The sequence below is a fragment of the Contarinia nasturtii genome, unplaced genomic scaffold (assembly GCF_009176525.2).
Source record: "Contarinia nasturtii isolate CC-2019 unplaced genomic scaffold, AAFC_CNas_1.1 Cnas_scaffold_1371, whole genome shotgun sequence".
In the NCBI taxonomy this organism is placed as follows: domain Eukaryota; kingdom Metazoa; phylum Arthropoda; class Insecta; order Diptera; family Cecidomyiidae; genus Contarinia; species Contarinia nasturtii.
In genome coordinates this window covers 326,887-349,350 of record NW_022198708.1, presented here as the reverse complement: position 1 = coordinate 349,350, position 22,464 = coordinate 326,887, and the positions used below count along the sequence as shown (strand labels likewise).

The 22,464-nt window shown below is 33.2% G+C and overlaps 6 protein-coding genes and 1 non-coding gene across 10 annotated transcripts; 3 read left to right on the top strand and 4 right to left on the bottom strand.

Annotated features, from left to right (window-relative positions):
* Positions 1-1,562: 1,562 nt before the first annotated feature.
* Positions 1,563-8,913, bottom strand: LOC116345799 (uncharacterized protein KIAA0930 homolog). 4 transcript variants are annotated; one of them, XM_031775485.1, is made up of 11 exons: positions 7,934-8,913; positions 7,647-7,840; positions 7,202-7,552; positions 7,037-7,134; positions 6,825-6,965; positions 6,564-6,742; positions 5,973-6,211; positions 2,262-3,320; positions 1,983-2,107; positions 1,883-1,907; positions 1,563-1,809 (listed from the first exon to the last, which is right to left on the bottom strand). In XM_031775485.1, exons 2-11 carry the CDS (start codon positions 7,753-7,755, stop codon positions 1,769-1,771), a joined length of 2,367 nt encoding a protein of 788 aa, XP_031631345.1. In that variant the 5' UTR covers positions 7,756-7,840; positions 7,934-8,913; the 3' UTR covers positions 1,563-1,768. The 4 variants fall into 4 exon arrangements, with proteins under 4 accessions (XP_031631345.1, XP_031631346.1, XP_031631344.1 ...); XM_031775486.1 differs by having other exon boundaries at positions 7,647-8,395; positions 8,495-8,913; XM_031775484.1 differs by having other exon boundaries at positions 7,647-8,913.
* On the top strand, positions 4,609-4,691 carry Trnar-ccu. Its single transcript is given in 2 exon segments — positions 4,609-4,644; positions 4,656-4,691. It is a non-coding gene; the product is annotated as a tRNA-Arg (tRNA).
* A 170-nt stretch (positions 8,914-9,083) lies between the features above and the next one.
* LOC116345934 (26S proteasome non-ATPase regulatory subunit 10-like) lies at positions 9,084-9,996 on the bottom strand. The gene has a single exon (XM_031775733.1). It carries the CDS (start codon positions 9,871-9,873, stop codon positions 9,175-9,177), a length of 699 nt encoding a protein of 232 aa, XP_031631593.1. The 5' UTR covers positions 9,874-9,996; the 3' UTR covers positions 9,084-9,174.
* A 27-nt stretch (positions 9,997-10,023) lies between these two features.
* LOC116345933 (arylsulfatase I) lies at positions 10,024-13,593 on the bottom strand. Its single transcript, XM_031775732.1, has 16 exons — positions 13,191-13,593; positions 12,982-13,112; positions 12,806-12,914; positions 12,685-12,743; positions 12,610-12,625; positions 12,383-12,535; positions 12,212-12,313; positions 12,057-12,152; positions 11,956-11,983; positions 11,450-11,520; positions 11,206-11,383; positions 11,039-11,128; positions 10,920-10,958; positions 10,672-10,848; positions 10,359-10,607; positions 10,024-10,292 (listed from the first exon to the last, which is right to left on the bottom strand). Exons 1-16 carry the CDS (start codon positions 13,210-13,212, stop codon positions 10,130-10,132), a joined length of 1,683 nt encoding a protein of 560 aa, XP_031631592.1. The 5' UTR covers positions 13,213-13,593; the 3' UTR covers positions 10,024-10,129.
* A 943-nt stretch (positions 13,594-14,536) lies between these two features.
* Positions 14,537-15,745, top strand: LOC116345935 (succinate dehydrogenase assembly factor 2-B, mitochondrial-like). Its single transcript, XM_031775734.1, has 3 exons — positions 14,537-14,654; positions 14,723-14,892; positions 14,960-15,745. Exons 1-3 carry the CDS (start codon positions 14,616-14,618, stop codon positions 15,228-15,230), a joined length of 480 nt encoding a protein of 159 aa, XP_031631594.1. The 5' UTR covers positions 14,537-14,615; the 3' UTR covers positions 15,231-15,745.
* LOC116345932 (DNA mismatch repair protein Mlh1) lies at positions 15,217-18,528 on the bottom strand. The gene is made up of 11 exons (XM_031775731.1): positions 18,278-18,528; positions 18,140-18,202; positions 17,998-18,061; positions 17,729-17,928; positions 17,045-17,472; positions 16,851-16,972; positions 16,394-16,776; positions 16,125-16,295; positions 15,766-16,031; positions 15,487-15,685; positions 15,217-15,397 (listed from the first exon to the last, which is right to left on the bottom strand). Exons 1-11 carry the CDS (start codon positions 18,340-18,342, stop codon positions 15,310-15,312), a joined length of 2,049 nt encoding a protein of 682 aa, XP_031631591.1. The 5' UTR covers positions 18,343-18,528; the 3' UTR covers positions 15,217-15,309.
* Positions 18,506-22,442, top strand: LOC116345931 (dynein regulatory complex subunit 6). The gene is made up of 3 exons (XM_031775730.1): positions 18,506-19,257; positions 20,228-21,463; positions 21,545-22,442. Exons 1-3 carry the CDS (start codon positions 19,219-19,221, stop codon positions 22,334-22,336), a joined length of 2,067 nt encoding a protein of 688 aa, XP_031631590.1. The 5' UTR covers positions 18,506-19,218; the 3' UTR covers positions 22,337-22,442.
* Positions 22,443-22,464: the final 22 nt, after the last annotated feature.

Sequence of the window (22,464 nt, the reverse complement as noted above, 5' to 3'; positions counted from 1 at the left end):
ATTGATGTCAATTTTTTTTTCTCGTTGAACTTATAGATCTACTTGTTAAAAGAAAACGAAATTTACCATTAAAACTTGAATGGATCCACTTATAATGTATCTTAAATATATAGGGTAAATTGATATGTTCAATTTATTAAATGATTATAAATTAAGTGTGTTTTGGGGAAAAAAATTGATTTGACACACTTTTTTTGCAGAAAATTGTACATCATTGTCTGTTGGTAAAAGTTGAAGCATCCTCTGTTGACGATGTATACAAATATTTTTTTGCCATTATCACACGTTGAAAATGCGATGACACAATGAGTTTCTTTTACTCGTACTTTTTGGCTTTTGCAATCGACGGATTAACTAAAATTCGATCTTGTTTTTGTCTTATTTGTATGATTTATCGATTGGAAATTACTTGAGAGAAATTATATCATCAAATATAAGAGGATTGCAATTAACGTGTCAGCTGAAATACCAACTAAATATCACATATTGATTTTAAATTTTCCTACCAAACAAATAAAACATTATATGGCCAATTTTGTAAATTGAAAATGTTTAAATTAGCTAACGTTAATGATAAACGAATATATCGTCAGGAGAACTTACAACGATTTTATTTTTGAACAAAACCATTAAATAAAATTTACTATAATAATCCAAATTAGAACTTGTTAAACATTTATCGAAACATTAGTATAGTCGTTTTCAATAAGATCTGTTACAGCGAACTGTCAAAATTTTGAACAAACAACATACCCTCAACAAAATTCAAACCAAATTGACACGTTTAACTAAGGAGCCTTGTGTACTTTTGAATGGAAATGCGTTCCGAAATGCATTGTATTAGTTTGACAACACAGATCTTTTTGGAAACGACTATACAATCATATAATAGGTAATAATAGTTTCAAGTACATACACATATATAATTAGTCACAAATTCAGTGAAAAAGATAAATACAATCATCATTATATCATGAATGAATGATTGGTGTGCAGGTAAGTTTTCTTCTTATAAAATCTGACAATTGATGGCTAATAAAAATGGTTTTATATGCACACAAATGCTTTATTTCCCAAAAAATAAGTTAAAAATTTTCAAAAAGCTGTAAGTCCACTGAATAAACGTCTACGGTTAAGTTCACGTATAATATTCATCAATAGCAATCATATTCAGAAATAATCACTGACTACCAGACCAGTCAATTCACCAGTTTCACTATTTTTAGCCAAATTTAAAGGACAGTATTTACCTTTAGTGCACTGAAAATAAACAAAGTAATCAAAATTGATAAACAAACGACTTACTGATGTAATTCAAGCGTTTAATTTAAAAAAATCAGTATACAGGCGTATTAGGTCATTTTTTCATAACTGCTAGAAAAAAAATGTCTGCAAGTAGTGGAATATAATCATTGTTCAATGGAATATATTTACTTACACTCTTAACCTGTTTTTCGGATTATTATATAATTTAGCTGCAAAATGCATAAGAAAAAGTCGGAATATGTTCTCTTTTTTTTTCACAAATAATGAAGTTTATTTGAAAAATGAAATCTTGTGGTTTATGATTTAAAATTAAAAAAAAAAATGGTATTATTGATCACAAATCGACATGGCCTATTTAATTATAATTAAGTAGTCCGAAAGTTTGTATTGGATACGAAAAATTCAAATAAATAAATATCGGAATCCATAAGTTCCACAACCATAAATTATGACTCGAAGGAAGAATCAATCCTTTCCTTAATTGATAGATTAAACGCATAAATTAAAATGTTAATATCGGCGTCTCTTTATGATCCAGTATATCTGAAATATTCAATAAAATAAATATAAATAGAATAAACATCATTTTCGTGAGAAAATACGATTCAACTGCTACCTTTTGCGATGCTCCACCACGGTAACTGCAGAATTATTACAAATTAAAAAAAAATTATTCATTTTGGTTGTGATTCGTGAAACTAAATGTATATTGTTACCGTTATATATGTTAAAAATGCATTCAACGGCACTGATTGCTGTCTGCGATGCTCTTTCCAAAAATGAAATGTTTGCGTAAATCCTTTGCTAGTCCACAATGGATTGCAGGCACCATCATCCAGTTCTTGAATTCAAAAAGAAAAAGAAAAAAAAAACTTCAGTTTTCATTGACAATTGCATGCTAATGATTAACTAGATTGTGCGATTTTTTTTTCTTTTTTTTTTTTTGAGAAATTAATATTAAGAATCAATAAGTCGATAATTTATTGGATGAGAACCTTTCGTAATATTTTTCGCTAAATCACAAATGTAGTAAATGGTTGTGCCATCTGGAGTTGTTCTAGTTGGAATCGAAAACGGTGGGTGATTTGCATTGAAAACTGTGTCTTGAAGACTTTTTTGCTTTTTCATTTTTGGTAACGTAGCATAAATTCGGTTTATTTGCTTGTGAAATGGTGTTTTATCAAACGATTGGACTGTCGGCGGTCGATTGTTATTATCAAAAAGATTACGTTGGCCTTGAATTTGAGTTTTTTCCACCGTTTTTGCGCTTCGATTGTTAATCATTACATTTGGAATTAATGGATGATTGTGAGTGCAATTTATTTTGCTTGATATTTGTTTCGCAGAGTATTTATTATAAATTGGTGTATTGATTTTATGGTCATCATTATTGCACACATTATTATCACTTGAATTTTTTTTATCACCGTTGCTGTGTCGCTGATTTGAATTTATAATTTCTGTTTGCACATCAGATGTGAATGGTAACTCTTCTTTGCCACGGACCCGGATCATTTCTTTTGTGTCAATTTGTTTTTGTGCACATTTCGGTGGACTTGAACTCCCATCGATTATTTCGTCACTGGTTACAACCACATCATCGCCCAGCTCAAAATCATCGCCAATATTTTTCATGCATTCGATATCATCATCTTGTATTTTTTTATTCAGTTCTAGAACCGTGGGTATTTCGAGTTCGCTGTCGACGCCCAACTGAAATTTTCGTTGCATCGAAATATTATTCCGTTTGATGGTTTTTCTGGTAATGTTTGTGAGTATGGCAGGTGAATCGTAACGATTTTTTGGTATGTGCACAATTTCGGCGTCACCATCATCATCTTCATCTTCACATGCCCGACAATACACTTCTGACATTTGATTCGATATTGCATCATCCCATTGATTTCGCTTCAATGGACCAAAACAATTGCAACACGTCGGTGTTTCAATGTCTGGTGTTATTGTCTTCGCTGTCCGATCCACCGATGCACTACGATTCGAATTGACGGCGGCGGGGGTGATGGCGGTTTTATTTGGGGAAGCAGACCGATCATCTATGCAAACATTTAAATAAAATAAAAAAAACAGACAAGAAACAGAAAAATACAAATCAATAAATAATATTCGAATAAATCAAAAAAGTTTGTGTGTACTTTTTTTTGTTTTAAACATCCTCTATTTTATGTGGACGAAAAAGTTACAACAATATCTAATTTATTAAATTGCATCTAAATTCTCAAACTACAAGACGAACAAAACAACAAATGAAAATAAAAAAAATCTAAGTAAAAAAAAAATGAAGAAGACGCAATCAATATAAAAAATAAATGAAAAAAGAAAAAATTAAATCAAAGAATGAAAATAATATTCAAAACAAAATAATGTTGGATCTGCTTCCCCTTCTGTTTGCATCGTATATTACATTTTTAACGTTTGGTTGGTTCCAAGAAATTGACGAAACTTTTTTTTCCGAATCTTTCGTTTTTCAATCACAATTTTATTTCGTCCAAAAAATATTCAGAGTTCAAAAAATACTGAAAAATAAAACAAATACAAACCAAACCAAATGATGGTACTACAAATGATAGAATGAACAAAACAATCGTATTGATATATTTGCAAATCTAAACGAAGTCGACGTGAATTAACTGTGATTTTATGAAATGGAAATGAAATACAGTATTGAAGAAACGACGAAACAAATCGAATGGAGTATGAACACATCGTACATTTTTTTTGTCTTTGTCTATTCGCTGCCATGATCGAATCGCAAAGCTCCACTTGGGTTTGTGTCTTTGATATACCACGTATTTGATATTGCTACGTTAAAAGTGAAAAAAATGTGGCCTTCTCGTGAATCTCATTAAGAAAAAAAATATCAAGAAATAAATAATATTTCTAGGAAAATAACATATTTGACGAAAAAACAAAACATTTCTGTATTGTACACAAACACCAATGTCTCTAAAATGGATCGATTCTATTCCAGCATGCATACAATCGTAAATGTTTTTCTTAATTTTCCTCACACAAACAATTAATTAAGATAGAATTTTCTCTGAAAAAAAGTGACATGCTTAGATTTCCGAATGCCATACATTTATAGCGATCACTTAAAATTAAATACACCAGAGATTCGATAGCTTATCGATAGCTGTGGTTGTGATACAAAATAAATGTGATACGTCGTTGCTATTTTGGGTTGTGTTTATGACTACATTGCGTTTGTGTGTGTGCGTCCGATTTACGAAAATTTCTATGTAGTTGGAGCGAGACAGATACTATTGTAATGAAAAAAAGCACGTTGACGTTATATTACCAAATAGCACAGACTTGTCTAGAGCCTGCGTAGCGTAAAGGCAACGCGTTGGCCTCCTAAAGAAAGAGACAGCCAAAGATTGCGAGTTCGATTCTCGTCGTAGGCACTTGTATTTTTTTTATTACAACATTCCCATGAAAAAATGGATTTTTTTTATTGCCACGTTCAATTAGAATTTATTAATGCATTTATTTATTCACTTAAAAATTCTGTCAAAGAGCAAATATTTCGCTTTTAATTCGATTATTTTCCATCGCGAATTCTATATACCTTTCTAATGGTGTAACAAACACATCATATTTTGTTTTCATTTTGATGGATTCATTCATGGCAAAAATGTGGAAAATTCGAGAAAAAGACAGCTCGTCTCCAAAAACTTCTACATGTTTTTTTAACGAACGATAACGAAAGATGATCTCTCATATACCATTATTGAATTACAGAATCGAGCTGTGAAATTACTCGAACATTCCCAAGCAATATTCTTAAAATTGATTTTGGTTTACGAAAAAATCGAAATGTTTTGTTTCTTTAAATCTTAATTAAGTTTTTTTAAAGAATAACAAAATATGGTGTTTGATAAACCATTACAACGGTAGCCAGGAGTATAATCGAACTGTAAAATTTGCGATGGCATATTCCTAGAATTTATTGACGTAAAGTGCTAGATAATGAAAAAAAGCAATAAAAACCAGCCGAATACCACCAGCTCTTCTACAACTGGAAATACGTCAAAACTTTGTCTGGATTAGTTGTTGAACGTAGTAGTATTAGCTTAGACAGAGTTTAAGCTGATTTAGGTCGATTGTCGGGACATTTCCCAAACATATTTTTTCCAAAGCGAATGTTTTCTTCGAACATTTGGAATTTTTTCAAAATGGAATTTCCAAAATTTCGGGAAAATATTCATTCGAAAAAAAAAACCTTTTAGGAAACGTCCTAGCATTCGATTTAAAGATTTCTTTTAAGAAAATATGAACGATTTGGTACGGAATGGTCGTTTAAATTCTTCAATTGATTGATCGAGTCTCGCTATTATAGCTTGTACTACATATCGAGCACTACCAATGAATAACGTCGTAGTTTAATTAATTTATATTTTTCTGTCTAAATGTCACGAATTTTTATTGGATAGCATTCAATAAACGTGCATTTTAACTTCTCAAATCATTTGCAAACGAAGAAAAGTAAAATGTTCTAAAACCAAGGAAATGCTGAAAACAAAAATGCTATAAGATGTACAAATACAAGCGTTGTCTAACTGTTTCGCAATTTCAAAATGATTATTATGAATGTGATGAGAATGAGAAATACCCACCCAGATGTATATACATGAAAATGAAAGTAAGAGTGTACGGTTTTCATTTGATCATTCCATCGAACTTACCATCTTTCAAATCGCCAGCTTCAATTTCCGACACCTCATTGGCCAAACTATCCAAGCCTTCATTTTGTGACATTGCCTTCGATGATTGATCATTAGCTGGTGTCGGTTTGGTTTTCCAGCCGTATCGACTGTAATTGTTTAAATTTGCACTTGGATCGCTAAGACGTCGCTGATGACGATAATTTAGAAAATCATCCGGATCTTCGTCCCATTCATCATACATGTCAGTCATACAAAATCTATTTATACATTTCAAGTGAAAAATAGAGATAATGCCCATCATCGTCCGATCGCATATGGGTGTATGAGAAAAACAATGAAATGGTCAATCCAAATACCATCGAAATAAAAACGAAATCATGAGAAATGGTGTGCATTCATGCGAACGTGACTTCTGCAAATCGGGTGAAACAAGCGCCCATCGCATCATCAAGGCGTTTCACATCTTCAGAAATCACCTTCTATTGTAATGCAAACGCTTTTTTCCCAAAATTTTGAATTCTATTTGAATTACCATTCGATCTCAAACATTCATAACTCGAACGTATTTTTTTTATTTCGGTTAAAGTTTCGGAGGAAAAAATCATTTACCCTGGTTCACTGGTTGGTGTTTCCACGCCAGATCCTTTTGGTTTTGTCACTGCCATTTCTGCATGTCCTTTACCTTGTGGTCCCTTCATTCGTACAAATTCGCATCGGGTTTGCGGGCCAGCACCGCTAAATAAACCAAATGTCATTCGTTGTGCCAATTTCGAACTAATGCTTGATTGCTAAAAATAATTTTATCACACCAATGATTAGCCGACGTTCTGTGGTTACTTTTAAATTGTTTTGCAATTCATATTATCTTACTCTTGCATCGTAGACTTTTTTTAGCGCATCATATCGAATCGAACCCAAGAATATAACACCTTGTACAGCTCCATCGCGATCATTTGCAACTAATTCTACACACACCATTTCACCATCACGTACCAAAATGTCACAAAACACCTACAAACATTGAGAGAGAGAGAGAACGAAAATTTCAAATCTTCGCATTAAAAGACAACTTATTCATCTACCTCATCAAAATTGTCGACCATAAAACACACATGCGGATACGTCATTTCTTCGCCATCACCTTTTGTGTCCATTTTTCGGCGGCTCGGAGATGCATAAACTGTAACCAAAAATAAAAAATACCGTGATCCAAATTGCGAATATAAAAAATGTTGATGTAAAATTACCTCGCTGTGAATGACGACGAAGAACTTGTAGTTCTTTTGGTGACGTCCGGGTGCATATGGCCAGAGTCAGTGTATAGTTAAATTGATGAATAATCAAATTCAAATAAACCGTTTCCTCCCAATCAACGTCTGGATCGCCAATCGGTAATTTTCTTGAATCTTTTCGATATACATCGACATCCGTTTCGAATTTTGGCATATGCCTTGATGAACCTTTTACATGTTTTTTTCGCACAAAAAATAATAAATCATCGGAATCGATGGTCTCTTGAGTTTCAACTTGGAATAAAAAATGACGAACAAATAAATCGGTCCAGTACGTTGTTCCCTGCAGCATTACAAATCCACCATCTAATCGCAAACAGGAAACATACAAATAAATACTATGAATTCAACAATTTCTCGATGCGATAAAACATTTTTTTATTCAAATCGAAAATGTTACCATCTTTTAGCATCTGCCTCATTTCCTTGGCTCGTTGGAAATTGATTTCATCTAAAAGTTGTTGCAGCACACTTTGTGGCCGCATTAAAGCTGTGTTTGACAGTGCCATATCAATGTGATGTTATCAAGACTTATTTATGATGAATCACGACTTATTTTCGTCTTAAAATAACGAATATTTTTCTTTGTGTATGCTTATTTCGGCGAATTTTACATTTAAATAAATAGATTTGGTTTTTATTTTTAATTTGTAAATGACTATGCAAATACAAAGAATAGATATTTACGAGTGATTTTAAGAATCTCCTTTGTAACAAATAGTGTGAAAATGGTATTTGTTGTGCGCTATTTAAACACTAGCTATTTCTTAGGAAATTTCGATTGCGTTGTAGATTTGTTTTTTAAATACGATTTCGATTGAATCTCATATTTTGATTGTTTATGAATTGAATAAGCGTAGCTAACTTAAAAAATACTATTATTATTTTATATTTTTAATATTCGCAATAATCAGTTTCGACTTTCGCGAAAGTGTACTGTTAACTTTATGTATGTTATGTTGACTTATGTTTTTCTTATACGTATATCTTGGATTTGTTATTGTCATTAACGTATTCGCAATGTTTTTTTTTCTTCTCTTTGTTCTTTTATTTTAAATACCATTGAGAATCTGCATTGTCAACCATTCGATAAACAAATTCGTTGTTTTGCCCAAAGAATGAATGCATTGTCCATTTATTATTAAAACACTATGAAATAGAAGTAAGAAGTAAAATATGTACTACAACACTCTGTGCGATATATCGTTTTGGTATTGGTACTACGGTCGCCATTACTATCAACCATACCATTAACCATTGTGTGCTCTCGTTATTCGTCTCATTATTATTATTGTGGTTGTTGTTGTTGCTTCGGGTGGAAAATATTCGACGGCTTGTAATCTGCACAGCTTGACATCAACAGCACCAACACTTGCGCACCACCATCAAAAACGGCATATTTGTCTGAATTTGGAAAATTCGTCAACTTGCCTTATTGAATGGGCTGCCGCTGCTTATTTTATTCACAATTTTATCTACAGTATATTCATTGATTGAATTTAACTCGCACCACTATGAACACTTTTAATGGAAATTCATTTTGTTTTTCTTCAATACATTTTCCTTTCTCATTCGCTCACCCCAAAAATTAAGAGCAACAAAAAAAAAATGTAATGTCGATGCAATTTTGTATTGACTTGATATTCAAAAGACTTTACTAAAAATGCAATCCGTATAGACTTGTTCAAGCAAAGAAATGTCAACAACACACTACTACCACCACATGAAAGGAGAATAAAGTGAATAAACAAAAAGTAAATTGTAGATGTGTGAATCATAACAGAGCTGGCTATCAAGAACCAAAGGGAGTGGGAAAGAGACTAAAACAGATAGAAAGAACGTTTTGTTTGATTTTGTTTATTTATTCGTGTTTGGGTTTCTTTTTTGAAAGTGAATGCGATAAATGATTAACAATAATGATGACACATTCATTTGGCTTTGCTTTCGATGTGATCCAATAATTTTCGGCGTATGTAAGGCTTGCAAACTTGAAGTGGTGTTAATTCGTCTTTGTTTGAGATTTCCGTTGAGGCTCCTTTATCAATCAACATAATAGCGCCCACTGGATCATCTACTTCGCATGCCAAATGTAATGGGGTCATGCCAAGTTTATTTTGTGCATCTAACAATAAGATTGAACTTGATTTGGGATGTGTCAATATCATGCGAAGGCAGTCGTGGTGCTCCATCGATGCAATTCGATGCAGTGGCGTGTCGCCGATATGATCACGTGCATTTGGATCAGCGCCACAGTCCAATAAATGTAGCAATATGTCTTTATGATTTTTCGATCCGGCGTATTTTACCGGTGTGTGTCCATTATTATTTTGATGATTTACATTTGCACCACGTTCAATCAGCAATTTTACAATCGGCAATGATCCTTTCAATGTTGCTAAAATTAATGGTGTCGCACCGGTATCGTCAATCGGATCAATCGGACACTCTTTGAAATTTAGCAAAAACTCCACAAAACGTTCCTTTCCCATCAATGCCCCCCAATGCAAGAGTAAACGATGATTTGCATCTTTTTGCGTTACCAAACCAACATTTTCCAAAATCTTTGATTCCGACTCAATAAAATCCATAGACGCAATTTCCATCAATAAATCACCTTTGGATGCCATTTTAATATGTAGCTAATGTTGATCCAAACGAACAATATTTTTTTTTATATATATTGAAAATAAATATATTTTTGGTTGTGGTTCAAAAACTCAATGCCTGTTTACATTCAATGCTTCGCGAATGACAAATGACAAATGTCATTATTGGTGGCGCTGTGTGCGCCGTATTTAATATTTGAACTAACTCGATTTGAATATAAACATTTCTTTTTATTATAAACTTTGCAAGTGATAAAAGAAGAGCAAATCTTTTCTTTTAGCTGTACATCATTTTTTTGTTGAAATCACCAAAATTCGTCCAGGTGTTATCGAAAAATCGTGGATCTGCATTGGGATCGAGTGGCAAATTGCCGGGGGGAATGGCTGTTTGATTATAATATTGTAGTCTTTCAAGTAAATCATTCAATATCTGCGGATTCCTGTGAAATTCGAAAAATATCGAAAATTAAACGAATTACAAAAACGGCACATTTTTCAACACTTACTGTTCGGCCAAATTATTTTGTTCGCATGGATCTTCGTCGACGTTAAATAAACATGGTTTTTCAAGTGGTCGACAAATTGATTCTGATGTTTGATTTTTTGTACAATCAACGGTGGCATCACTTCGTATTTTGCGCATATGCACTGCTGACGGCAGTAAATTGATTCGATTTAACACTTGTCCGGCCGGACTTTGAATGACTCCGTTTACATTGTACGCTGTTGCTGACCGAATACCTGCGGGTCCATACCTAATGTCAAGCATTTGAAAATATAAGTCAGTTTTTAACTTTTCATTTCTTTTTCGGTCCATACCAAGAGTCCCAGGCTCCATTATAGTTGGTGCCTTTATGAATTTTCCATTCGCCAACTGTTAGTGAAGCACTACCAAAAATATCATCAATATTATGTAAAACTTCTGTACGATCCGATTTCGTGTCTTCGGATAGAGCTGGCCATAGATTCTTTCCATCGAGCGTCACATTTAATTGCCTTCATAATATAAATAATGACGAAACTCAATTTATTGTAAAAAAAGCTCATTTTGTAAACGAGATATTTACTCAACATTTCCTCCAGCCGCATAGTAAAGTGTTGGTAGCCTATTTAAGTAGCGTAGTTGAATTAAGACGTGATTCACAATGTGATTTATGTTCTTTGGAAAAAATGTCAATTTAATTACCAGTCAACTATGTGCAATTTTTGTTTGGAAACACGATTTTTCTTCGTTAGCATTGGACTAAATAATAAAGCAGCACCTCTAACACCGCCCCTGTGGTGTGAATCAGAAATAAAACATGGGAATAAATCAATATGTAATGGAACATAATCTAAAACAGAAGAGCTTACTCCCATAAAGTGTTTTTAACTCCGCGTAACGGCCAATTACTGGCTGCATTCAGATTAAAACCTTCGGCTGGACCACCATTGTCTGTACTAAAAACTATGATCGAATCTTTGAGCATATTATTTTGGGCCAATTCATGAACAACGGCTCCAACCGAATAATCCAAATGAGTTAACATTGCTATTTTAAAATTTCAAAACAAAAATTAAAACAAAAAAGTTCACAATTTTTAATAAATGTAAGTACCAGCGTATTTTCTTCGTGCGAAATCATTGATATGGGTTAATTTACTTGTTGTCGAATCGGGCGCCGGTAATCTGTATTTGATATCAATTGCATGTTATTTAAACACAATTAATATCCGTTAGTTTCGATGAAAAATGGTTAAAAATATGACATGTGTTTCGATAAGATCAAACAAATACATGGGATTTTATAATATCGCATAAATCTCTCTATCAACATTGGCTCCTTGTTTAAAATGGACTAATCATTTATAATGGTATTTTTACGGTTGGAGTAAAGGAATCTGTTGTTGTCAATAGATTTGTACGGAATTATAAAACACCATGCATCCTTATCGTATCAACGAGATTTTTCGTTTTTATTTGATCATGGATTTACAACATAAGATTAAAGTTATCAACTCCAACTCCAATCGCATGTAAATTCATATCAAATCGAATTAAAAAATATCACATATTATTTGTATGCAAATGCTGTAATCAGTATAATTTATCTATAATACAAACGGATTGTAGGGATTTCCGGAGTGGACGGCTGTTTAAAAAAAAAGATAACAAAAACTATCGTGATTCAAATTTCGAATATAAATATGCTGATGCAAAATTACCGGCATGTGCAATGTACAAAAACAACGGATGTGATGCGTTATGTGACCGAATAATTCGCACCGATTCAGAGGTGATAATATCAGTCGTATATTGACCTAAAATATGGTATTGATTTCACATTTTTTGATTTTCAAATATAACAGAAAAAATGCACCGTGTAAATCATAGGCCACATCCATGCCACGTCGTATATCAAAACCCCATTGTTGTTCCACTGCCGTATGGTCGAAATAGTCATGATGCCCCGTCCAGTAGCCTGCATGCACGCGGTAGAATTAAGATGTGATTTATGTTCTTTAAATGTTAGTTTCAATTCTATAATTACCAATATGACTATCAAATCCCCGATGCAATGGCGTATATTCACTTTTATAGTGTCCCAAATGCCATTTTCCAACGCAATGATTTGTGTAGCCAAGCTCTTTCAAATATTGTGGCAATATTTTTTCGGTTAGTGGCAATCCTCGTGGTTCAGCCGCTTCAAAAAAACAATGAAATCGCACGGTAAATCGTTTGAAAAAAATCGGTATCAAACATTCATTTTCATCTTACCATATAACACACGGTGCTGTAATAATAAAATCACAATTTTAGGACGGAATGTGCAAATTAATTTAATAATTGTACCTGCATGCCTGTATGAATCGGGTATTTACCAGTCATAAGCGCCGATCTCGATGGTGTACCTAATTTATAGACGTTGAATTTAAGTGGCTGCTTTATAGCATTACTGATTCAGCATACATACATATCGGCGTAACGTAATAATTGTTTAGAATTAATCCAGAATAGGCAAGAGCATCGATGTTCGGCGTTGGTATCTGAGCGGATCCATGAAAACCCACATCGTTAAAACCCTAGAAAAATTTGCATGCCTCAACATTTCATTTTGATTGATAAAATTACACAGAGATATCAATATACCATATCGTCAGCTAAAATAAAAATGATGTGTGGACGTTTTTCGATTTCATCACAATTCACAATCTTGGTCATAATTATGCATGCCAAAATTGTTGTTGCAAAGAATGTTTTCAATTCAAGCGTTGATTTTCCTGTCATTCCGGTGTTAAATTGTCGAGAGTAAAAATATATCAATTTACCAAAATTGTTAAGGTCCCAATTATTCTTACCTGGTGGAATTCGTTTGCACATGTTTGATTTTGATGTCACTGATGTATGAAATTGGCACTTTTTTTCTATTTACACTACAATGCAATGAAAAGAGGTTTAAAAAATACCGTTTTTTGCTTGATAGTTTTTCTACCGATTTTGTTGCTTTTTAATCTGCGAAAGCAACGCGATTATTTTTGTAAAGCATTAAGCGAGTTTGAATTTTGTGTGCGGCGATAATCAAAATACATTCAGTGTCTGTAGATTGGAATAGGATGTTGTAGGCGGTTGAACGAAATATACTGCGACGAATTGTATGTAGATAGCTTTTATACCATTTTTGTATCATTGAGTGGTTTTGTTTTTGTTTTTGTTTGTTTGCTTTTTTGGTTTGTGTTGAGTTATTGAACTGCCGATACTGCTGCTTTTACATACTCACACATCGTCCAAAATACTACGATCTCGGCCTAATCTGTCCGAACCGCGCAATCCATTATTTTCTTCGTCTCTCACCAAAGACGAATGAACTCTTCACTTTGTGTGTACCACGGTGTAGACATCATCCGTCTTCTTTTTTACTTATTTTCATCATACTTTTTATTTGTATATTTAACAAACATTTTGAATCGTTGATAGTATGGCTTTCAATGTCTTGTATTGAACATAATACAAGTGTATGTTGATTGTTGCTACCAATTTACCAACGAAGAGATTGCTTTGGTGAAAGTTTTATCTATTGAGAAAACACTATAAGAGACAACTTTGTCACCAAATCAACATCTTCTTGTAACGACTTGTGATCAAACTGACCGAACTACATGCTTTCAGAACTTTACAGAAATTGCTTTTCGCTTATAATAGATTGAATTTTTATCATAGAAATAAATTCCAGCAAAAATGACCAATCGATATGAATATCGATAAAACTCTCGCCACGGTTGCAGCATATTTTTAGAGGTTTGTTTAATATCTCTTACATAGTACTTTCGCACAAAAGAGAAATCAATCATTTTACTATTTTACCTAGAATTCACCTTTTTTTATTTATTTTTAGCATTTGTGCTTTTATTGAATACGTATTTGCGTTCTTGTCATATTGACAAAAAGTTGAATTTACTAGAATTTTCAAATATTTATTTACTTTTAGCCAAAAACCCAAAGTTCGAGAGGTCAGATTGACGCCCCGCCCCCCCCCCTCCCACCGTCAGAAGCTAGGTGTTTTATAGAAGAAAAATGAAATGATGTGTAAAATTAAAAAAAATATATATTTTATCTTAACGAAAAAAAAAATTCAAAAAATTATAAAAAAGCGAATATGCGTGAAGTTGGTTCAAATCCATGTGTGTGTGTCTAATTGACATATGCCTACAATCACACATGCATTTATGTCATCAGTCTAGTCTTTGCGTAACATAAATTCGCTAAAGTAAGAAAACAAAAAAAAAATGCTGCGAAGTTTATTCAACGGAGTTGGCCGCTTCAATGTATGTAGATTTTTCTGGTGCGTAAAATATAAATGCATTGTGCTAAATCAAAATTGTATGTTTTCCAGGTGGTGCAACATATGCCAAGACTATTGAGCCGAAATTTAGCATCAAAAAGTGGAAATGACAAAAACGGTGACTCCGAATCCGATATAGTTCATTTGGAAGATTCGGCCTTTATAACAATACCCGAGTATCCAGTGAGACCCGATGAGCCACTCGAGCAACGCAGATCCCGGTACATTTTATTATCCATATGAATTGGTCAAATGGAATGTGTTGTATTGATTGTTTGTGTTTTACAGTCTTCTATACCAAAGTCGTAAACGAGGGATGCTTGAGAATGATTTGTTGTTGAGTACATTTGCAGCCAAATATTTGAAGAAAATGAGCGCCGAACAAATTGAAATGTATGACCATCTGATAAATAAACCATCCAACGATTGGGATATCTACAACTGGGCGCTGGGCAGTAAACCAACACCGTCTGAATATGAAAACGAAATAATGGACATGTTTCGTCAACATGTCAAAAATGAGCATAAAGAAAAACGCATACGAATGCCAGATCTATAAAAAAAAAAATTGGATTTTTATTTTCAAAATTCGGTTGAATTTATATCACAAATGAAGTTCTCTAGTGCGTAGTGTGTCATTAACATCGTTCAAATACTTTGTATAAATTTTGTAAATTTGCCACCGGAATTATAGATGTGTCCAATTGTTCGGATGGTATTAAGTAGCTAAAAAAAAAAAACAAAAAATATTTCGTTATGATTCGTTCAAAATTTACTATAAATTTATACTACTATACTATAAATTTATAGTTTACCGTTTGATGTGGTCATAATAAACATGTTCACACAACCATTTCCATTCGGTGTCATCATTATTGAAAGATGAGCGTGCATAGTACATGGCTGTCTCACGAGAAAATGTTGAAAAACATTTCAGCTCTTTCGTCCACTCAACTTCAGTTACAAGTCGTAAAATATACATAGGCAAATGACATAACATCGGCAAATGATTTTCTGTAGACGAAAAAATCAATTTTCGAAAATTATTCACAAAATAAAGCAATTTTAAAATTATATTTGCGTTTCATTCGTACCTAAAATAAGTGGCAGTGATTTTAGTTTGCCATCGCTCGAGATCTCGATACCATAATATTCTCTAAGCATGGATGCTTTTTGTATTAATGCATCTTGCACATTTTCGGCCAGTTCATCCATTGGACCGTCATCTTCTTCGCACCAGCCACTCTCCTTGTTACTCAATGCCAATATGGCCAACTCTTTCAATGACAATGCTGTTTCGAATTGAATTTCGCAGAAATTCTCAAAATTATAAAGCAACATTTGATAAAGCAACTCTTCACTGCAAAAGACACGGAAAAAGTGTTATGCTCCAATGCGACACATTTATGAAATCGGAAGAAAAAAAATTTCTATTCAGTCAGTAGCTTATTACCTCAATTTTTGCATATCACACAGATACAAATTCGATCCCGATTGGATTAGAGACAGCTGACGATCGATGCAACCAACAAAATTTGATTCGGCCAATATGTGACGCAAATTCTTATCGCATTTGTTCTCAACTTTTTTGCGCAACGTCAAAATGCTCGTCAATTTGGTTTTTCTACATATAGAAAAAAAGATGTTTTTTTTTGTTCCGAAAAAGAGGAAAATGTTTCGATTTTTTTTTAATTTAGTTCCGAAATGGAAAATAATACATACTTTCGTGCAACGTCGATTTTCGTTTGTAACGGTAAAACAAACGATTTTTGTGAGCTTGTATTCTGTTTGCTGTCATCCTCAGCACTTTCTTCATTCGGTGTGCCAATTTCAATGGATTCATTTGCCGATGATTTTATAATTGTTCCAAAAAATTTCTCCAACTTTTGTTCTTTACTATCAGACCGGACCATGTCTTTGGCATACACCTTAGCTTCTTTCTTTTGTGACATCGACTCATTATCATCTAAATATGGATTTGAAGCGCCCGGTAATAGCTGTTGTGTATACAATTCTCGCGTTTCATTTGATCCAATCAATGTCGATTCGAATGCCGATTTGATTTTTTCCACAATTTCATTTTCATAAAGAAAATTTACCTCGTGCTTTGTTTGTATAATAACGATGTATGAATTTGATTGGTTTTAGGGATGTATATTTTTGGCATAATAACACTTACTTTTGTGGGATGCATATTGACATCTACGTTTTGTGGCTCAATACGCAAATCCATGTAGACAAATGGATGATTTCCTTTCGGTAAAAATGTTGCATATACTTGATCGATGGCATTCTTCAGAGCTGATTGTGAATAAAGATGCATTCATCAATTTTATATTGAATAAAAAACAAAATTGAATGCCAAAATGTTACCCGTTGACTCAACTAATCGATGATTGATGAACAAAAGGAATGTAAATTTCTTCGATGAATATTTGACGCTTGAGGCCAGTGCAGACATTTCAAATTGTAAAAGTTCATCGCTGCAATCAATTGATTTTATTTCATTCACCACCTCGCCACCATACACAATTCGAATATTTTCGCGTTGCGTTGATTTGGCTGGTGTTCGAAGTGACGCATTCTCACCATGTTTTGTCACACAAAATCCAACGCTTGCATTATGTATGGCATATTTGCTAACAACATCCATAATTCGTGAAAACTCCTCACTGACCGATTTAAACAATTGTTTGCGTTGTGGCATATTGAAAAACATATCCTCAACTGTAATTTGTGTCCCCTGATTACCCGCACAACTTTTAATATCTTCTTTAAGACGACCGTCTTCGTACAATGCCCTATAAATGGAAATATTTACTCAGTTTTACTAAATTTTGATTTTGTATGGTATAATTTCATGTGGAAAAAATGTCGCTGATTGAGAAGGAATGGTGAACAGAAAAATGAGAATAAGGAAAGCACCGAGGAGGGAGATTTTCCTTGTTTTCATTGCTCTCCTTCTCAGATTCCCCGGTTTTTATCCATCTTGAATATTTTCTGACATTTTCCATAGCTTTCGCGGAAATTTTGAAATCAAAAGTTTAAGATGATTACTTGTTGGCGCATTTATCGTTGACAGTTTTTGTTTGAATTGTTAGACGGGCAACATGACTGATGCTCGAAAGAGCTTCACCGCGAAAACCGTAGGTGGCAATTGATTGTAGATCTTCAAATTTCTGCAGCTTAGACGTGGTGAATCGTTCACAAATAATCTTCAAATCGTCCTTGCGTATGCCGGTGCCATTGTCGCGAATCTAACAATTGAAAAGAGGAATGTTTGAGTGAAATCCATCACTAAAGACTTTAAATTTGAAAAATGTTACCTGTAAATATTTGAGGCCACCATTTTTTACGGTGATTTGAATGTTCGTTGATTTGGCGTCCAAGCTAAAAGTCGACAAATAATTTACAAATTATATTCAATTGATTTTGCCTAGAAGGTCTGGGTTTGATTTGCTCTATCACCTATTTTCAATCATTTCCTTGAGAGCATTTGCTGGTCTCTTGATTATTTCGCCGGCTGCAATCCTAAATGTATTTTAGAAAATTTGATCATCGAAACTATAAATTTTAACAATATTATCGTCTTCAAAAAATATTTACCTATTTACAACGACTGGATCCAGTCGTTTTATTTCAGTTGGTTCAAAATTATTCGACATATCCATGGTTTTTATGTGCGCGTTTAAAATGTTTAAGAAATTATGACCCTTTTATTATTCGCTGTTTTTCTCTGACATTTGCGATTTGCGCCAATTTGCGTTTGACAAGCGAGAAAATCTCGTGCCAAGATACGAGATGTCGCTGTATGTAATCAGATCTGTCAAAACCATATGTGAAACATACACGGAAACCTTTATTTGCTCTAGAAAAAGATTAAAAAAAAAAAAAAAAAAAAATAAAAATAGAATCACATGACAACTGAATAAAAAGGGCTGCAATTGTCCAATGTCTCTCAATCGAGTCTATTTTGTTGTTATGATTTCCAATGAGATAAAGAGTTTGTAGTTGCTTGTAAAATCCCATCAAATTATAACAAAGAATCCCAATTGTTATTCTTTCGTTCAATTCATTGAAACGCATTTTAAAAGTGTGTGCCAAAACATAATTAGATCTGTACAAACAAAGAATATTAATTGAGAACGGTGTACGTCATATAACAAAAGAATAAAGCTTGAAACAAGTTTTTTTGAATTGAAAATGGAATAGTGTTGTCTAAAACGTACTTCGACACATCTTGCTGCTTGTATAAGTTGTGCTCGAATACAAATCGAATCCATTCGAATAGTATAAAGTTGTGCGGAACATTTTTCGCACTGTTTGTGATAGAGCTCTCAATCAACTTCATTGTGGCACATAGTGCGTTATATAAAGACTTTAAAATTATTTGTTTTTATGCCAAATTTTATTTGAACACAAAATATTAAAGCAAAAGAGTAACAAAGAGACAATTTTCTAACAAGAAAACTAAATGATACACATAGTGGTTGCATCGAAATTACAAACTGACTTGTGAACCGTGAGATCAAAACAGCTGATCAAAAATGTCAACCGAAGCTGATTATGCAGATCTCCCAATGGAGGTAATGAACCCAAAATAAATCGAATGGTGTTTAAAAAAATATAATTTTTTAAGTAAAGTACAAAGTATCCTGAGTTTAGATGAAATTTGAAATTTTTTTCAAAGATAAAGTAATTGAATTGTATATGAAAAATAAATTGACGATAATTAAATACATATGCATCATTCCGTTTGGAACATTTTCCAATTTCAATTACAAACGCTCCAAAAAAAAAACCACTTATCAGTTGAGGGAACATTTTTTATGATGAAAAAAAAAATCAATCAAATAATCACAATGACAAATTATAATGACAGTATACTCGTGGAATCCAAGATAAAGTTTAAAGCGATTTTTGAAATCAACAAAGGGTGTTTAAATGGCTTCAACAGGTGTCCGACAATTTCGATGGAAATGTGATAAGTTCGGAGAAAATGTCTCCGAATCGATTTTGTACCTTGTTTAGGTCAGATAGCTCTATTGTAGCAACTGCGCAATTATCATTCTAAAACTTTCAAATGAGTCATTATTTCCAAACCGCACTATTAATTGTTGATTTATTTCAATTATTCAAATCTTACACTATGTACAATCAATGCATATTTTTACAATTATAAAATAATTGCATTAAGACACTTAGATAAATTAAGTGAAAGGAACTACTAGTATTGCCATGAGTTGTGTTTTTGTGCACATTATTAGGTAAAAAAATTGGGAATCTAAATTAGAAAATCTTTAGAATCGTACATTCTCTTTTTTTTCGCAAAAAAAAAGTAATCGAGCAAATTTTCAAATTAATGAAATATTCCAGATGTTTCCTCATTTTTGTTTTTGTTGCGCAACAATAAAATCCTGTGCGTTGCCTTGAAAACTTCTAATTTATCGTTATGAAATTTATCGTAATTAAATTAAATAATATAACAATATTTTACATTGACATTAAATATTCATAATTTATGCTTGATTTTATTTTTCTTTTGAATTAAAATAGATAATACTACAAATAATGGACTATTTAAATCCCGGTGATTTGCTGGAAGCGAGTTTAACATGCAAGCGATGGTTTAACGCATCTTTACATCCAAAATTTATGTCACGCATTCAGATTGTGTTTGATAAACTGCAAGATCCATCAGCGTTGAATGCATTTGCCGCAAAAATGCGTTACTACACGAAAATCTATCTGAACGAAGTTGATCTTGAACAAACAAATCTTAATTTTTGGAATTGTTTCGGTCAATATTTTACCGATGTCATTTTCAATTCATGCGAATTGCGTGAAAAAACGTTCAACGCCATTTTGAGGCAGCTAAAAAATCTTGAATCATTGGAAATAAACAATTGTCGTGAGCTATTCATGTCAGGTCGTTTGTTTAAAGATCTAAATGATCGTGAAGCAATCTCGTGCGTCAATGTGAAGCACATCAGTCTCAAGCATAATCGTTATTTATCGGATGCACTGTTCAGTCGAATTATGTCCACAATGAAAAATGTCGAAAGCTTCAATTTGTCCGGTTGTCATATTTCATTTCATGGTGGTCTCTTTCGAAAATTCTATCCACCCAATCAACAAGAAATCGGTGCCAGTGAAAATGTACTCACTTTTTATTATATCATCAAATTTATCGAATCTCATGCGAAACATTTGAAATGTCTCGATTTAAGTGAAACACTAATCGATGGCAACGCCCTCACCACATTGGCCCAAGTGAATAATTTAAAATTGGAAAAATTGATTCTAAAATCATGCGATCAGCTAACGAACAGCGGAATATCATCATTTGTTTGTTTTCAAAATACATTGATGGTATTGGATTTATCGCATTCAGTAAGATTGACCGATCCTAGTGTGATACAAATATGTAAAACCCTAACACAGTTAAAGACGCTAAAACTTCGCCGATGTAGAGCACTTACGGACCAAAGTATTAAAGAGATACGACTGCTAAAGCAACTTGAATGCCTGGACATTTCTGAGTGTGATGTAATCACATCGAAGGGATTCATTGAAGGCATTGCCAATGAACCAAATGATAGTATGATTGAGTTGCATGTAAGTGCATTAAATATTTGCCAATCGGCTGTTATCAAGGTGGCTGAGTGTCTGAAAAATCTTCGTCTGCTGGATTTGAGCTTCTGTAAAAATGCGGTTACCAATTTGGCGTTGCAGGTCATCTTCAAACATTTGCTCAAGCTGAGAAATTTGAATTTGGAATTTTGCGATATGGTAGTTTTTGTTTTGTATTTTTGAAAATAATTTATCATTCTTTACTAAATCTGGCCATTCTACTGTTTTTTTTCTCAACAGATTAGCGACGCGGGTATATGTGGCATGGAAATGCAATCACAAATGAGAATATACGAACAAACATCGAATAGCAAACAAAACGTAAAATCTGACTCCAGTCCAAATACTTCTCAAGAAATCGATAATAGTCACGATGAATTGGATCAACCGATTGAACGAATAAATCGTCAATCATTTCATATATCATTGCGAAGCCGGGCTGAAGAGGAAATTGTAAATGACGCAAAACGGAAAAGAATTATGCTTCACATGTACGAGCAGCCAATCAATTGTACACAATATCAAATGAATTGTACACAATATTCAATAGCACGTCTGAAGGGATTACGTTCACTTAACGTCGCCTCATGTAATCGAATCAGTGACGTTTCATTGAAATATGCATTCGAATTCAGGGAATTGGAAACGTTGAGTTTATCAAAGTGCCAACAAATCAGCGCAATAGGCATTGAATATGTGGTCATCAAATGTCCTTCGATTAAAGTTTTGAATCTGTCTGATTGTCATAATTTGACTGATCCGGCCATTGAAATGATATCCAAAAAACTAAGGCGCCTAACACACCTGCATTTAGAACGCTGTAGCCAATTGACCGATTCGAGTTTGGATTCAATTGCAATGCATTGCAAACGAATAAAATTCCTGGATGTGCGCGGTTGTCGTTCGATATGCTCCGAACCAAATTTACGATTGGATAATTTACGATCGATGCAACGGATTTTGATCAGCAAGCCAGGACCCTATCAAATGCAAAAACAACCAAAAGCACCACCAATGCCGCCACCATTTTGATTCAAACGTTATATTATTATAGTTTTTTTTTATTTTATATTAATCATCATTGTTCTTGTTTATTTATTTTTAATTAGAATTTAATTGAAATTGCCGCACTTTTAATCTACAAACAAAATCATCTGTAG